This window comes from Amblyomma americanum, chromosome 1 (genome assembly GCF_052857255.1).
Source record: "Amblyomma americanum isolate KBUSLIRL-KWMA chromosome 1, ASM5285725v1, whole genome shotgun sequence".
NCBI classification, from domain to species: Eukaryota; Metazoa; Arthropoda; class Arachnida; order Ixodida; family Ixodidae; genus Amblyomma; species Amblyomma americanum.
Window position 1 is genome coordinate 284,655,313 of NC_135497.1, and position 17,786 is coordinate 284,673,098.

General features: G+C 45.4%; 1 protein-coding gene across 2 annotated transcripts in view; it reads left to right on the forward strand.

Annotated features, from left to right (window-relative positions):
• Positions 1-15,602: 15,602 nt before the first annotated feature.
• The window catches only part of LOC144115208 (annexin-B12-like), a 34,528-nt gene continuing 32,344 nt past the window's right edge, over positions 15,603-17,786 (forward strand). For both annotated transcript variants that reach the window (XM_077649480.1, XM_077649481.1), the window contains exons 1-2: positions 15,603-15,679; positions 16,733-16,986. In XM_077649480.1, the coding sequence (XP_077505606.1) occupies positions 16,782-16,986 (205 nt within the window). In that variant the 5' untranslated portion in view covers positions 15,603-15,679; positions 16,733-16,781. The remainder of the gene's footprint in view (positions 15,680-16,732; positions 16,987-17,786) is intronic.

Below are 17,786 nucleotides of genomic sequence, written 5' to 3' on the forward strand. Positions count from 1 at the left end.
TGGCCCTAAGCCTAGCCTCGGAGCCCAGTCCAGCTGCCGCGATGACTGAAGGACTTTTGTTTACTGCCACTCACACGGTGCATGAGCTTCGGGAGCTACCTTAGATGGTGTTAAGTCAATTCTCTTGATATAAGGAACTTATTTACGCGGATGGCGAGAATTTTACTTTAGCGATGTGCAGCCACCTTAGCAGAGACAACCATTGCATATTTACTCCTGATAATTGCACCATGCATGATTACAGACAAGAAATCATGCAGCTAAGCGATGCATTATGTGCACCAGTTTTAACTGAAGCAGGAAATTTCTCGCTGCTGTTAATTTTAGATGACAAAAAGTGGAATGACCCAGAAGGTATCCCAAATTGCTTTATTAAACAATATTCGTAACCTATAAGCAAATATTATTGCCTAATTTAAAACAAATCAGTCAGTGAACAATGCCTCCAAGCGGAATGGAAAATTGTACAAATAGTGCCTATCTTCAAGCCTGGAGATACTTCTCTCCGGTCAAATTATAGGCCGATTTCTGTGGCGTGTTCTTGCTGCAGAATTGTAGCACTTATAATTTTAAAATCTATTACGCAGGTTTCGAAGCAAATAACATCCTTCATCCTCACCAACATGGCTTCAGAAGAGGTCTGTCTATTGTCACCCAACTTGCTGAGATTCTACATGATTTTTCTAAAGCAAATAATGACCAAACACAACTACACGTAATTTATCTGAACTTTTAAAATAATTTGATCGTGTCTGCCAAGCAAATTTGCTACTGAAACTCGGATAAATTTTAGGGGATGGGCCCGTTGTGCAATGGATGAGCTATTATTTATCTCACCACCGCCAGTTTGTTCAGTTCGGCGCCCATACTTTTTAAAAAGTGCCTGTCCTCCCAGGTGTACCACGGGGCTCCGTTTTAGAGCATATCTTGTTCCTCTTGTTTATAAACGACATAACTAGTCAGGTCGATTCCAAGATTAGATTATTTGCAGACGACTGCGTCCTGTATAGACATGATCTGAACCGACAAGACCAAATTGTTCTCAACAAGGATTTTGATTTGATAGCGCAATCGTGCACGAATTGGCAATTGACCATAAACATTAACAAAACAGTATGAATGTCTAAAACAAAAAAGAAATCCAAGATCTTTTTCTGTACGGATGTGACAGTACGATCTTCAAGACAGTCACCGAGAACATGTACTTGGGCTACGTACGTAAGTACATAAGAACGTGAAGTGGACTATGGACAGCCGTTTCATTAGCAACCACTGCGACTACGTTAGCCCAACGGTTCTTCACTCATTCTTTTAACTATCAATCCCGTGCATGCCTCCCCCCCCCCTTAATTTTTTCAACTTATGCCTCATGGCACACTTCTCGAATAAAAAAAAAGTACTTGGGCTTCGTGGTCTCATCAGGCCTTGGAAAGTCATCTGAGGTCGACTATGTGGCAAACATAGCGACGCTGAAATTAATGTATCTGAAACGGGCCTTGTGGTGCTCTACGAGGGAAGTCAAACTTTTGGCTTATGTGATGCGCATTCGCCCGATCTTGGAATATGCGAACGTAGCATGGTTTCCGTTTGTCCAAAATCAAATATCTACGCTGGAAGAGGTCCTGCGGAAGGCCACGCGTTTTATCTGCAACAATATCGGCGCACGGACTCATCGATAGAGATGCTGACCGAGATTGGGCTTCATACACTAACCAGCCGTGCGATGCTATAACGTCTGAAATTTTTGTACCTTATCTTGCATAGCAACAATAAAGTAAATCTTGATATCTACATTTGTTTCAATACTTCCTGAGAAACCCACCATAAGCATCAATCCACAATCGAAGAATATTTTTGTGCCAATAATGCATTCAGTTTTTCGTTTTTCCCACGAGCTGTGCGTGATTGGAACTCTTTAGATCAGAGTGTGGTCTTGCAGTCTACCATTGAAAAATTTATTGAACTTGCTGGCAATTCTGCACTGTCAACAACGAGGAAGTGATGACATCACTAATGCTTCTTTTGTTTACTTCATATGTATAAATGTAAACCTGTGATAATGTTAGCGTGTGAATGACGGTATCTTTAGTGTTTTTTTCTGATGTGCTTGCCTCTTTTTTGATGTAGTGGTCTTCGCATACTCTCGTGTACAAATGTGCGTATGGCTGTATGAGCAAAAGTATAGGGGTCCTTGATCCACTCCTGTAAAAATTACAAGAGAATTGACAGCATCTCAAAACACATAAATAAAAATAGATATTCCAGTTTGCCCTTCAGACAACCTTGCTAAGTTCATGATAGCATTGACGATATGGTTTAAGGAGCTTAACGAGGAATTAGATTGGCTGGTTGACAGGTACAGCACTTGTTCAGTTTTCAGGGCAGTGCGCAAGCCTTGAGTTAACGCGTTCTGGTTGCTCTTGGCAATTCCCATCACTGCCCACAGCGATAATGTGAAGAGCAGCGACACATGCTCATATCCGATGAGGCTGGATACTCGCTGTGTATGCTGGTATCCTTTGGAATGCCGTGCACGTGAAGGTGTCAACTTTTTCAGCTATACTGGCTTTGAGAGTGCTGACGCTCTTCGTCGACGCGCAAATAAGCATACGCGTGGCGCGACTGAAAATTCCCCTTAAACAACCGAGCAAGCCTTCTGGCACCACAGTGCCTTCGTCGTCACTTATGCTCACGAAACCTTTGGCGAGGACAGATCAGGGGCTTGGAAAAGCCGACTTTCAGGGTGACCAGGTGCTTCTCAGGATTGGATGTTTTGCGAAGGCCTGAAATTATTGCGTATAATATCTGAAAAAAATTTACTTTGTAGCTTACCAGTTTTACACGGTTTCACGCTGTGAAATTCGACACATCTGTAGGCATGACACGCAGATATACTATATTTGAGTTAATTAGCAAGGCCAGTTCGAATCAGCGTTTGCTCCTTGGGCTGAAGTGTTTGTTCGCTGAGGATCGCTGTAGTGGTTGTGAAGTTCTACTGCTTTACGAGGCGGTTTTTACTACTGTGGGCCCAATCGCATTCAGCCCAGTTGCAGATTAGTTTTCTCGCCGAAATTTTTGTTGGGCCTATTTGTTCTTCTCTCCTAGCATCAAATTATTACTTCTGGTAACGAACGGTACTGCCTTCCTCTACTGCGCCGTCTTAGCAAGGAAACCATATAGTTTTGGCACAGTGAGAACCATCAGTACTTGTGGCGCATCAAAAAATACGCATCTTACGCTCTGTTTCTTTCACATGTTGTTCATGTGGAAGAGAACCAGCCCTTCACTAGTTGCTGACACATTATTCCGGTTACGAAGTGCATTTGTGCCCCAGGCTGACAAAACTTTCGTTATTTTACGTTTTCAAAGTTGTTGTTTGGAAGCAGAACTACGCAGCAAATGATAAAAACACTATCGACTTTTTCAATTTTGGAGGAATTAAATGCTGCTCAAAGCGAGAGAAAGGGCAGTGCTTGCTGCTATGGCCTTGAGAGACTCACACCTCTATATACCTATAATAATCTTAGTCACTTTGGAAGTTTAACCCTCTAAACCAACCAAATGTGAGCGCCGTTTCTGTGAGAAATGGCTGGTTCTTCCCAGCAAACTTATCCGAACTATGGCTAAGCCAGGCTCATCAGATGGTCTCCTCACAGACCGGTTTCATTGTGTAGCATTTACTGCTTCGGGCTCCCTGGTACGCTTGGGGAACCGCTATCGGCAGAAATAGAGAAACGTAGGATAGATCTGCCCTGTCCCATGCGCACTGCCTTTTAACACACCCCGCCTGCAGTTTTCATCATGATTACTGATGCTTCCCATGCGTTATCGCCCCGAAACTGTACAACGCTGCGGGTACTGGTTTCCTTTGTGGCTCTCTCCGGTCCTCGCAGGCAACAACTACCAGAGCAGGGGCTAACCTTCAGGAAACAGTTGCCCTTAAGGCAGAGGCTACCCTTCAGGCAACAACTACAATACAGCAAAATGCGGCGCTGCCCCCTCTGCTTCAGCCCGCTATCAACTTCACAGAGCTACCCACAGCGCTACCCCCAATGAGGAACCTACCAAGTGCAGATACGCTATCCCCCGGTGCGCTAGTCAGAGCACAGCCTTCCCGGGCAGATCACCTTTGCGCCGAAAAGGACGCCCCGAAGTGTGTGGCCTGCCTGTGGGCTCGTGATGCTCGAAAATTAGAATTTCCAGGAATACAAGAGCGTGCATTTCGTTTTCACAGACGGCAGCACCGCCTTCTCTGCATGAAGAAAACACATCGCAGGCGGTACCGCTACAGGGTGCGGCTGACATTTCGCTGCGTTTAATTGATTGTGGAGTGGGCATGAGGGTAGTAAAGGCACATGATTGTCTCACTGTACCCACTTGAACCATGCTCCGAGGAAACAGATGAAAGGAGGGGCAGAGAGAGTCCACTAAGTGCAGGTATACTGGATTTAGACCGTTTGGTGTTTGACTGCACTAATCGAATACCAGGCGAGCATTTTTGAGACATGAATGCCTTTGACGTCTACATTTTCACTTATTCCCATGTCCGCTATTCCGCGCCCGTCCATCCGACTACATCAATAACCTGGTCATAGCCGGGCCCCTCACCTGGATAACATTAAAGCCAATCTGGATAACAATTCAGGTGCACGTGACTAGTGCACTGATGTTTTCGAAAGAAAACAGTGTATACATGTCCACAAGTAGCGCGCACAGACACGTGGTCGCGTAGGTTGGACGACAGGTTGTCCGTGTTATCCACGTTGGCCAGGAAAAAGAGGAAGACTGCCTTTGTAGAATACACTGGCTTAAATGCGATTTCCAGAAAGCAGCCCAGGAAAGTCGAAGTGACCTTTCACGACCGCGGTGTTCATGTCCGTGCACAGTGGCAGAGGAATTAAACCATGAATTTAAAAGGCGCCCGTTTTTTGTGCGCTGTAAGTGCACGCTAAATGACGTCTGGTGGTCGAAATAAATACCGAGCCCTCCGCAGTATACGACATTCCTTTATACTCCGCGTCTAGCTTCGAGACGTTAAACCTAGCTTACGGTACTGTGTATGTTACCCGATTGTACGATGAGCCAAGAGGGTGAAATACACGATGAAGAAGATATCATCGACAAATGCCCTGAATTTTATGACAGCCCCAGTAATGAGGAGGACAGATTGTCAACGTATTTGCGAAGAATTAAATAGATTACTGCGGTAGCATACCTCAATTTTAGCGCCGACATGATAGCAGGACTCTGCATTTAACCTCTCGAAATGCTAGCACCGCTGCTGTTCCTGTGGATCCAATATACTCGCGTGTTGTGGTAGTTATCCTGAGGCGTGCAGTGCATTTCACATTATGCTTCAAACCCCACCAAAGTTCGAAGGCGCTGCTCTGAAAGATGTGCGGGTATTGCGTGAGTTATCATATTCTTGTGTATTTCTTGGCCAGCTATGCTCATATGACCTGCGTTCTTTGTGTGTTCAGCGGAGAGCCTCGCCCGACTGCTCCCGGTGCTCTGCGGCAGAGCGGTTTTCTGCCATCTGTAAGCACATTGCCAGCACATGGCAAGGCGGTGTGGCGGCCAAGCAAATTGCTTTGAAAAGTCAGGATCATTTCAGTCTTGCCGGTGGATTCCGCTTCCTTTATCAAGTTTGAGCAGGCATCCCCTAACAAAGTAGCAGTTCTTCACATGTACATTAGAGTATCCCTCTTTCTGTATATTGTGTTTATTCTCGCCTTATGCCCAAATAAGGGAGGTACGCAGACAGCTTCTATAAGCGCGAACAGATTAGCAGATATCATGCTGGCCTTCACTGCAAAGCAAGCTTCGAGCCTTGGAGAAAAAAAAAAACATGGTACGGACCTATCAGTAAATTTTGCGCATGACATGATTGTGAAGGTTCTTTATAATTTAGGAATTTATTTTCGCATAGTACAGTACAGTAGAGGCAAAAGGGGACAATGGGCAAAGAGCAGCAAAAGGCAGCCTGATGTAGCGCCTAAATCCCACGTACACACGAACAGCAGCATTTAGCATTCTTCGTCGTACACCGTAGCCTTATTTCGAGTTCTCCGCGTCTAGTACCCATAAACCCATTTTACAGTTTGGTAATGTCTATTTGCCCGTTAGCAACCACAGTGTTTTTCTGAATTAAATCTCTTATCTAGAACATAGGAAATTTTGCCGAGAACTATCTATTTGCGATGCCGTTATTTGCTAGTTAAGTTACGTAAATGGGCGTCAACGTGGTAAAGTAGACATGTGGGCATTGAGGTGTGTAATAGTGAAGGGTTGCGGATCAATCTCGAAGCACAACCGAGTCCAGGATAGAACCCATCAACTCGCTATGAGTAGCACAACGCAGCGGCCATTTAGCAAACACGATAAGCGTGCAATCGGTATTCGCATCTGTGTGCAGTATTCTAGAAATCTAACATCTGCTTCGCCAATTCGTGCGGAGGCACAGGCCAACTGCGCCAAAAAGATGTGCGCAGATCTTCAGGAGAGGCATCTTATGCCGAAAACTACGAAACATTTTGGATCTAGCGCATTCGCTACAACCATCTACAAATTTCAATTCGCTTTTTCAAAAGGACAAGACGCTACTTTCACTGAAAACGGTGGTTTTATGAGCTAGAAAAGGTGAAAAGTGAAATGCAGGTATGACCACCATCGGCCGATATCTCTAGAAAGAGCGCGGTGACGTCCCCAGTAGCAGCTGGTGATCCCTGAGGGTAGGTTAGTGCGCTATTCACTTTCAAACGACGACCACGAAGTCATGTTTGGTCTTGACACGTCACCAGCTTGAATCCATTGGCCGAAAAATTTTAAATTCGATCTCCCAGCATCAAATGCGCCGTTTGCTGCCGAACAACTATCAACATATCTATAGAAAGGGCAACAGAATCTATTTTTTTTTCTAAAAAAAGAAATGTGATACATGGTCGTCTCCCTTTAATAGGAGGATACTTCGTACTTGAAATGTGGTTAATCTGCAGAAGCTCAAAGTTTGCGCAGAAATTGTTTTAGCATAAATTTATCGTATTCCCGGGTACATCGTGGCAGCGCCTTGAAATATATTTACCACAACCTACGCTCAACGAAGTATTTATTATCTCACACGTGGTGGCTGATTCGGTTATCGATAAGTCTGCGAATTTTTCTGTATTTACAGCTTCTCTAGTTAAACTTTCATAACTGATAGGCTTACCGTAGTATGTTTCTGAACATGCAGATAAAATCAGTAGTGCTGGAGTGGACTCGCGGAAAGTCAAGGATATACCACATTACGGGCATGTTGCTGACCTTTCGAAACCCGAATTATTTGTTGCGTTATTCCAACAACGGTAAAAGCCTTGGAAAAAATGTAGCTAAATGGCCGTTGTTTTACGCCAACTGAAATGAATAAATAAATAATCTATATAGCATTTAGCCCATCCACAAGAATCATGAGCGCTATGACGGCTATCAATCAGACAATTGCCGCCCGTGAATGACAGAAGGGTAGTACAGATGGAAAAGGACGGAGGAAGACATACACACGCCATCGTGCGCAGTCTAAGGTTTAGTCGGCCCCACATTGAAAGATGCGAGCCCACAACTGAACAACGCACTTCTGTTCTCTCGAGAAAAAAATAGAAGAATGAAAAGAAAACTAAAGACTCGAACAACATACATATATGGTGTCGAATAGATTGCGCGAGCAGGGAGCGCGGTCCCTGTCAAGCGAACAGCCTCGTTGGTTTTTTTGATACCGCTGACAGCTTCGCCTTGAGTGAAGCAAATAAAAAAGGATTGATTGATGGTTTGATATATTTATTGATTAAATGATCGATCTATTGGTATTAAGATAGTCTGCCTTTTTTCAAGCTAGGCTTAACGTTGTATTCGAAAATCATTTTCTTGCATTGCTTAACATGCCTGTTTTGCTACAAAACTTCACCATATTTTAGATCGCGCACCAGAAGCTCACTGCATTTTTCTTCTTTTCTCTAAAGCATTAGGCAAGGTATGCCTTCGTTTAATATTTTTAAAGCTAAGTCAACTGTATATTTGCTACAGTTGTCTGAATTGAATCGAATACTTTCTTCTTAAACGATCATGGTTCGTTTTCTCTAACAAGTAGATCTCACTTTTATGTGAGGATTACCTGGGTGCACTTCAAGTATCAGTGGTTGGGCCCCTTTTGTTTTTTATTTACGTTAACGACCTCCCTTTCATTGTGTCATCTAGTATTCACCTGTTTGCTGAAGGCTTAATTGTTTTTCGTGAAATCAAATCAGTTGGTGACGAAAACTTTATTCAACGTGATCTCTCTACCATTTCTCTTTGGTGTAAAGAATGGCTAGCGGAATTCAGCACTAATAAGTGTAGAATTTTGCGAGTATAAAGACGCGCTACCTAAATAACGTTTCCTTAGAAGCGGTCAATACATACAAATACATGGGTGTCCTCACTTGTATGAGGCATATTGAGTACATCACTAACAGTGCTAACCGCATTGTGGGCTACGTGCGCAGTAACTTTTCTAATGCCCATATTCCTCGAAATTCTTACTTTATAAAACACTTATACGTTCTAAACTGGAATACGCCGCCGCCATATGGGATCCCCAATATGATATCCTCATTACCTAGCAGGGACCGGATAGTAATAAAGCTGCTCGTTTTATCTGGTCCAACCTTAACAAATCGTTAGTATAACAAGTACGAAAGCTACCCTTTCTTTACCCCTCTTAGCACCCCGCCGGAAGCTAGCTTGTCTGAGAATTTTTCATAGTCCCATTCTAGGTGACGCCCTTATTTCCTCTCCCTGATGCGTGTCACACAACATTGATCGTCACAAAGTTGGAATTAAAACATGTAACTACATATCTACATTGCAGTCTCTCTTGCGTCGTGCACCATGCGAATGGAACTGCCTTCCCGCAGAAACTGCATACATCGGTGATAACCAGTATTTTCGAACTACACTATCGAATTCAATTGTGCACCAGGACAATGAAAAGTATTTTGTTTTGCAACATTCATTGAATGTGTTTATGTATTCCGTTATTTGTAACTGCTGCCCTCTTTAATGCCTTTGCCCCTGAGGGCTCAATAAATAAAATAAAGCCAGAGTGCACTGCGCTCGGCTTGACCTGCAGATAGCGCACGCTCCAAATGCGGCCGAAACAACAAAAAAGGAAAAAAAAAAACATGCCGGTTGACACAAAGGATCTCGAGAGCAAAAAGTTCCCACTGTGGCAGCGCGTCACTGCCCCAGATCGCACGCTTCGGCGCAACTCCTGTTGGTATGTTATAGGCGAATCATGGGCTCTGAGAAGAAGCGAGTTGCTTGCTCCCATAAGCATCTACCAAGCTTCAAGAACGAGGTGAGCTGTCCATAATTGTTTGCGCAGAAATTTTCAGTAATCACTCCCTGAATTCGGTCTTGAAAGAAGAGGAAAATGTGCTTTGCGGTGTTCGCGTCACACAATAGCTTGCGGTGAAACAGACTACTTTAATCTGTAGCTAATGCTTTCACGCAAGCGTCATGTGTCCACGTACGAGAACGTGCGCTAGTACTGTGAGATCTGTACGAAGATTTGGCCACGTGCGATAAAGGGGATCGCGAAAAGCCCCGTGAAAGCCTTGTTTACCGAAAGCAACTTTAACATCATCAGTGTTCACGGCAGTGTATTGAGTGTACTATTGAGTCACAAACCGAACGAAAAAAATTGGCAGTGGCTAAGCTCGGCTATGACAGGATATACGTAGCGAGAGGTACGTCTACGCTCCATGGCTGAGATTCTTGTGGTCAATGTATGTTCAGCAAAGAGAGACAGTGGGCTCCATCTCGACGGTTATCGGACATCTATTGTGCTCGACAGTCCGGAATCTCCGTTTGGCAAGCCGCTCCTGTCTGTTTGCGCATGTCCTCTGCTCTTTTCGCGGTCTTACGCTCATTCTCTCTTTGTTGAGTAGCCAAGCGCCAGGCGACAACCTCAGGATCTGATGAGTTAATCTACTCTTGTCTATACAGCCATTAAGCAGCGGCTGGACTCTCCTTCTGTGCATCAATATGAAACGTTGTGATACAGCCACCCATTAAATGTCGGCCTTTTATACACAATGCTGCGCATGCGACGCGCGGTTCTTGTGGTAGAGCGTCGTGCGGTTAGGCGACGAAGAAGCACGCGCCTCACCTGTGGGGTCTCTCTGGTTACCATGGTATCGGCGCATGCGCAAACTGTTAATCTGCGTGACGGCACGAACTGCTCCGACGGTGGAGCGGGCGCGCGGCCGTGGCGATGGCGAAGCGCACGCCGCACCTGATGCTGCTCACCGGTAGCCGTGGTGACGGCGCATGCGCAGAACTGCCCTCTCCGGACCACAGTGAAATGCTGGACTGGCAGCCAAGTGTAGCCGTCGCTACAAATGTCAGGACAGGCTCTCAAGGAAGCCACTGGTCGACTAGTTCGCCGTCTTTGTTAGTCGTATAGGAAACCAGAACGCAATTATGTTGTTGTGGTCAGGACCGAAAGTAGAAATTGTGCGGGCATCGTATTGCGCTATTTTTTTTGCTGTTTCGACGAGGAATTATTGGCACATACTGGATTATTTTTCGTATCTTCATATACCTTTGCGGCACAGCGCTCATGCTTGTGGACGCGAGTTTTCAGAATTTTAAGTAAGTTAGCTCTTACTACTTGCATTTGCTCCTTTCGCGTCCATTTCTACGTTCATTCCCAGATTTCAAGATGGCGGCTAATACACGTGATCATAGCCGTAACAACACATGTCCGCAAAATCTGACACCCCATCTACGTGACCGCGCGCGCAGTCATCGGGCCAGCACGGCGGCCTGATTACATAAGTGCCATCTGAGCGGGCGCCCAGGCTGGTGCCACTTGGGGTCGCCATTGGTGACAAAATTGGGGCCCACCCGCTTGGCGCAGAGAGTTCGGAAAGGTAGAAACGATTCGGGCACACAAAGTTGTTAGTCGGGTTAAAGGGAGTGTGAGCGATTCGTACCGACGACCTTTTTTCCTCGAAATCATATTGGGAGCGACCTTCAGAGGGCCGTGGCGGGCGAACTATTGGTCGCAGCGGGATGGCAGTGGTACCAAACGAATTGTCGCTTCGTGATATACACGTTGGTGTTCTGAATTGTCGAAAGCATAGGGGAAAGCAACGCAGCTGACGCTCTTAATTTGATATCGCATTCGCGTATCATTCGTTTAATTTAATTTCATGTCGTCCAGAGCCGTCTTCACGCAGTCAGTGATGCCTACTTTATTAGAGATCGCTGCTGGACAAAATTGTTGGACCACTTTGTGCCTAGAAAAAAGGATAGCTTTTCAATATCAAGAAATCAAGATGGACGTCACGAAGTTCTACGGTACACCACTCAAGTCCTGTCTCGCGCTGTAACGTTTTCTTTCATACTGTTGAATGTTTTACTGAAAGATATCTGATTTCGCTGCGAAAGCAGCTTAGTATGGTAAAGAAGATAATTAATTGGGCATAAGTGTTTTTTCCAAGAATATAGGGTACGATTCCATGAGCGTGAAAGAGTGCGCCATGCGTGAATTCTTAAAATTTTTCAACCATTCGTGTTATTTTTGGAAAATTGGGGGTTCCAAATATGCGCACAATAATTTTCAGATTTTTCTTTATAGTGGAGCATAAAGCATGCCTGAAAAATGCACGTGCGAGTGAACCTTTACCAACATGTGCTTCAAATCGACTCCGTCTAGAGAAGGCCGCGCAGTTTGCTTGGAAAGCTTCTTTTCATTAACCTGCACTCACGCATGTGGTTACTGACGCAGTATTCGCCTTGAACTACAGAAGGCTTCTGAAGTGACAAAAGTTGCGTGTTTCAAACACCGAGGAAGGTGCGCTTTTTCCACGCGGCCTAGTGCTTCTTCGGGAGTAGTAAAGTGAATCTCAACTAGCGCTTCTTTTCATGGTGTCTTTCTTTTTTGTGGTTGCAGTGGTCGCATGTGAGATTAATACACCGAAGTTGCACATGGGCCGTGAGAACGGCCGCAATGGAGGGCTCCTGAATATATTCAAGCACCTATGATTCTTTTATGTGTTTGGCCGCCGCGGTGGCTCAGTGGTTATGACGCTCGGCTGCTGACCCGAAGGACGCGGGATCTGTCCTGGCCGCGGTGGATGCATTTCGATGGAGGCGAATCTAGAGGCCCGTGTACTGTGCGATGTCAGTGCACACTAAAGAACTCCACGTGATAAAATTTCCGGAGCCCTTCACTACGGCGTTTATCATAGCCTGATTCGCTTTGGGACGTTAACACCCGTAAACCATAAACCAATATTTATTTATTTTTTTATTTGTCACATACTGCCGACCAAATACGGTCCAAGGAGGAAAGGCACAGTACAAAACAATAGAGTACAAAACTTCGATCTTGAAAAAAAAAACATAGTTGACGATTAAACCAGTACTAAATAGGACGACCAACACCTAAGGAACGGTAAATAGACCCAGGATGAAAGAATCACAACAAAGCGCGTCATAGTCAGCGCCGCTCGACGGTTTAAATTAATCATTCAAGGCAAGCAACAGAGAATCATGAGACAGTGCGTTTCAATCAGTAATCGTATTAGGAAGAAATGAATACTTATAGGTATTCGTGCGGACAAAAATGGGTTCTATGTAGTGTTTATGCTTATGACGAGATTTCTTAGAAAACTTTTCCGTTAAGAAATCCGGGAGGTCTATGCCTTTCTTTGAAAAATACAAACTACCAAGAAATATAATTCGAGCCGTTTTTCTTCGTTCTCTTAAGCATTCAAGCTTTGCTTCATGCAAGATAGCAGATGGTGAGTCCCGGCGTTTGTAGCGGTTGTATACGAGACGCGCGGCTAGCCTCGGAATTTTTTCAATTTTTTCTATATCTACCGTCGTGTGAGGGTCCCGCACAATACTAGCGTACTCCAACGTGAGACTTTCTAGCGCTTTGTGCACCTTTCTTCTCAGTCGACTTGACAATCTTCATAATTTGTGTTTCGAGAAGGCTAATTTTTTACGAGCTGAAGAGCATATGTTATCGATGTGCGCCGTCCATTTAAGCCTCTTTGTAATTGTGACGCCTAAATACTTACATTCCACTACTTGTTTAATCCTTTTGCCGCCCATGTTATGCGAAAAGTCCGGTTTTTTTCTTTTATTAGTGACGCACACATGCATAGACTTTTCAATGTTAATCATCATATCGCATTTATCCCACCATTGTGCTAGTAATGGTATATTTGCGTTCAGCTCGAGTTGATCCGTAAAAGAATTTATGGTTTTAAAAATGACACAGCCGTCTGCAAACAGTGTAACTGATGCAGTTAGCCTGACAGAGTCGACCAAATCATTGATGTAAATACTAGATAAGACTGGTCATATTACAGATCCTTGGGGCACTCCCGAGCAGACATCTAAATTTTCAGAACAAGAGCCGTCTATGTCTACATATTGTTTTCTGTTAGTCAAGTACGATATAACCCAATTGATTATTTTGGAAGGTATACCAATTGTTTTCATCATCAGGATAAATTTATTGTGAGGCACCCTTTCAAATTCCTTGGAGAATTCCAAAAATATTATGTCCACCTGGCCATTCATATCTAGAATTTTAGTGATTTCGTCGATGGTCGCTATTAATTGCGTGTTGGTGGAAAAGCCGTGTCTGAACCCATGCTGCGCTTTATTTATGATCTTGTTTGCTGCTAAGAAAGTATTGAGATATTTCACAAGAATATGCTCCAGCACCTTACAATAAATACAAATGCAGTGACGTCACGCAGGCATGTTTGCATTTCGCCGCCATCGAAACGCGGCCTCCGCGACAGGTATGCAAACCCGCTACCTTGGGCTCAACAGCCGAACGCTAAAGCCACTGAGACAAAATGGCGGCTTCTTTCTTTTCTGTATAACCAGGCAGGTAACCAGGGTGCCGCAGGTGAGCCCGGCCCCCCAACCTCAAATCAAGCTCCCCCAACACCTTTGCTAACCTCCTGTCGAGGTTCTGTTGGGCATGCGCTGCTCAGCGCCCCTACCCCTCGAATAAAATAGCATACCTTGAGATAAAATACTGGCTGTCGAGGCATAGCATATCGCTCATAAACAGTGCTCATAATCATCTACGATATGTGCTCAGGGGTGTTGGATGTAACGATAAATGACAGTTAAAGGCTTTATAAAAGGGAACACGATGGCGCGTGTCGCTTGGTGAAGCTAGTGCAATCTAGGGACGTGAGTATAGTTAGCGGCTATGGCTCGCGTTCTCGTATGATCTGCAGCGGCGACTGCAGAAAGCGCCGTGCTGCTGGAGTAATCCGAGGCGCTTGAAACTGCCTGAGCACACGCGCTACTGATAAATAGTCGCATTTCATTCGGGTGCGAATTTTTGGTTGCCTGTGATGCACAAACGAAAAGAGTAGCAACACTGTTAATCAAGCGCAAAATGCAGGGTACCATTTTTATCAAAGGAACCACATACAACCAGCTGCCAGAATGGTCATAAAACATTCTCAACCTCCATTATTCGCTCAAACGACACAGGAGCGCACGACCAGGTATCAACCTAGGAGGCGATTCGGTATCCAGGGTAGCTGATAATTAAACGTGTGCAACAAAGCGCGGCAAGGGGCTGGGTTGTGCCAACTTCCCGACAGTTTCCGGTGACTGTACCATAAACGGCATGATAACTCACGTTCCCTTTCATAAAACATTATTTTTTTACTTCACCAAGATTTAAAAAAAGACGAAAGCCGGTAAAGTTGCCATCCTCTCAGAGCCGCCGCCGTGCTGCTGCCGACAGAAAAGTACATGGTATAGACGTGGTTTGCAGTCGACCACATTGGATCCCCGACAACGCGCGTACTAGCAAAAATTTTCATGCTGATTTTTTCGATGTCTTTCTTCTGTGAATAAAGAATTGATTGGGGTCGCTGCTTGTCGTTTAGTATTCCTGCTGTGACTGCAGTCTCTATTCTAAATTTGCGTGTTGATTCCGTGCCCTTCTCTCCTTCGCGAAGACAGGCGCCGCGCCTCTTCTTGTGGCAGTTACTAGCCTATTCCTTGCCATTTCCTCTTTTTGTGTTATGTATTGACATGTTGCAGATGTGAAAATTATAGCTTCTTCATATGTGTTTTATTAACGATGGAGAAGTGGGAATAGTATAAAAAGAACCCTTCCCCCTCCACCCGTATTAATATTAAGTCAAACTTCGTATAATCACTTCTTCCTCTGGACCGCCTTTCTCATGGGCTTCCCCTCGAAGGCGCTCCCCCCGAATAAAGCCCTTTTCTTCTTTCTTCTTTGACTCGAAAGCTTACCTGATTGCTGATAGGAATGTTGACTGAACAGAAGGGCGAAGTAGTTTCCACGTTACCGCAGGTACCACAAGCTCACCTTTTTTGTTTTCATGTATATTCAAAAGCGTGCAAGCGTGAAAATGTTGCCCATCACACGTTTGGCGCATCGCAGGCAGAATCTTGCTCTACGTTCTTCTTCTTCTTCTCCTCAGTTAATTTCTCCTCTTCTTCAGTTTCGTCGGCTCCTTGTTTTCGTATGCACACTACTATGAGCGAGCTCGTGCTGAATCCGCTCGAGGTGCCTGCCACACCGAGGACGCCACGCACTGCCGCCTTCGTTCGAAGCGCCTGAACGAAATTTTCCCTCGTAAGTGTCTTCCACTTTTCCGAGTTAAGCTTCCTTCAGCGTCTAAGCTATTATCAAGCCTGCACAGCGCAGCATGGGCTTTGCATGTTAGCTCGGCAGCTTAGTACCACCAGAGAACGTTCGGGGTGGCGTGATTAAGCCTAACTTGCCTGCGCTTTGCCTGGTCCTCACGATCGCTGCACAGTTTATAGGAAAGCGCGGTAGTACTTTTACCTCCGTGAGCTGTTTTTGCTTTGGTGAAAATGCGCGCAGAGCATCCTGCATCGGCGCTATAGACTACGTGATTCAGACGCCGCAGAATGGTGTGCAGTCTGCTGCTGTTCGTGCTGACTCCTGTCCGGCGATGGTTTTCGAGCGTCTCACTGTAGTTTAGTAAACGCAGTCGTTCTAAATTGTGTGTGTGCTATTGTAAAACGCGAAGACACGGGACCGCGTACTAACGATGTGCACGGAAGAAGACCAAAACTATGATGATCAACCTAGTTCATAGATACAGAGAAGCGCGCGAGAAAAAAAAAGCAGAAACTCTAAAGAGAGTTCTGTGCTGCAGTATCTGCTGCTGCAGTATCTTTTCAAAATGTAGTTGAGCAACGGGCTTCCTTTCTTATTTTTTCGAGGCCTTTCGGTCTTTAGGGGTTTCGAAAGACTTTACTATAAGCCTCGGAAGCAATCCCGGTCACATAGTTATTTTTGACCAATACGGTATTTACAGACGGGAGATACGTAAACCATAAGACTCTTCGGGATCCAGTGCACTGCCCTCCGAGGTCGAAAAGATCAAAAGTAATTGAAAACCTGGTAATTTCAAGGTTGAAAAGTATAGCCGTACAGGAGTCAGTGTGCGCGAAGTAGAGGAATGAAGAGGTTGCGAAATCGTTAGAATAAAGCCAGAGAATACGTGCTTCAGTCGGGAAGACTAGAATGGATTAAGATGAACTGTCACAACCTTGGGCAATTTTAGCTTTGGGGCTAGGCCTCGTGTTGTCTAGCGTGGTGACTAACACCGCTGGCTCTGAGTGAAAGAGTGGCCTCTAAGTATTTTTTTATGTCTAGGGGAGCCGTGGTCTAGCCCTGCTTCTTCGCTGCACCGGACTTGACAGCGATGAGCGGCTCCTCTGGTGGTGCCAGTGGAGGCTACAACCCTGGCTGTGCTCCAGGATATCCCCCAGGCTACCCCCCAACCAGTTCGTCTAGTTATCCAACCGACGCAGTGAGACCCAGGGGCTTTGTAGATCCTGAAGAGCCGCCGCGGCGCATGCCTTCACCAAGGCCCAGTTTCCCAGAACGGTCCGCCACACCCGCCGTAGGTGCGTAGGGGCTGCGTGCCTGCACTTACAGAAGAGCATCATTTCACTTGTGAACTTGCATTCGTTTTTCTTACATGTAAACATAAGCTTGCTCACTGGCATTGCAATTGTTAAGTGCAATGCCCCCTACCACAAGAAAAAAAAAGGTAGACTGAGAGAGCTCATACCTTCAGGTTAAGGCGCATGATCGGCGGTGTAGCTGATTCTCGAAGTCATCAACGCCGTGATAACGCCACTCCCACTGCACTAAACTGCCAATGATCAATAACAGATAATCAGAGTAGACTATGAATAAGTGAGCGGATTCGTGGCTGAGGGATTGTGCACTCTAGATCACGGTCCGGCTTAGGGCCTTCGTTTCAGTTCGGTTGCCCAAGTTGGCACTCGCTGCAGAGTGGAGAGTAGGGTAGAGAGGCGGCGCACCCGAGCCGCAGTCTTGTACTTCTGTATGCTATCGGCGACTACCTCTTGGTGCGAAAGCACCATTGGCTTCATAACCAAGAAACTGCGCGTGTGTGATGACGCCTCTCAAGTTAGTCACGTTATGCGGGAATTATAACAATACTCTGAATAAGGGTGACTTTAACCAACAAGGAGAAGTAAAAAATATTGCCGCGACTGGGTTTCTAACCCGCGGCTTCGCGAACAGATCAACTTCGCTGGCCACTGCACGAGTGAACTATGCTATCACTGCGGCCGATAACGCCTCGAATAAAACTGCAACAAACTCTCACGCTGTGCATTGTACATCGTCGTCTACATCAACTTCCATCTGTGCGCAAGCCACGAAATGAGAGGCA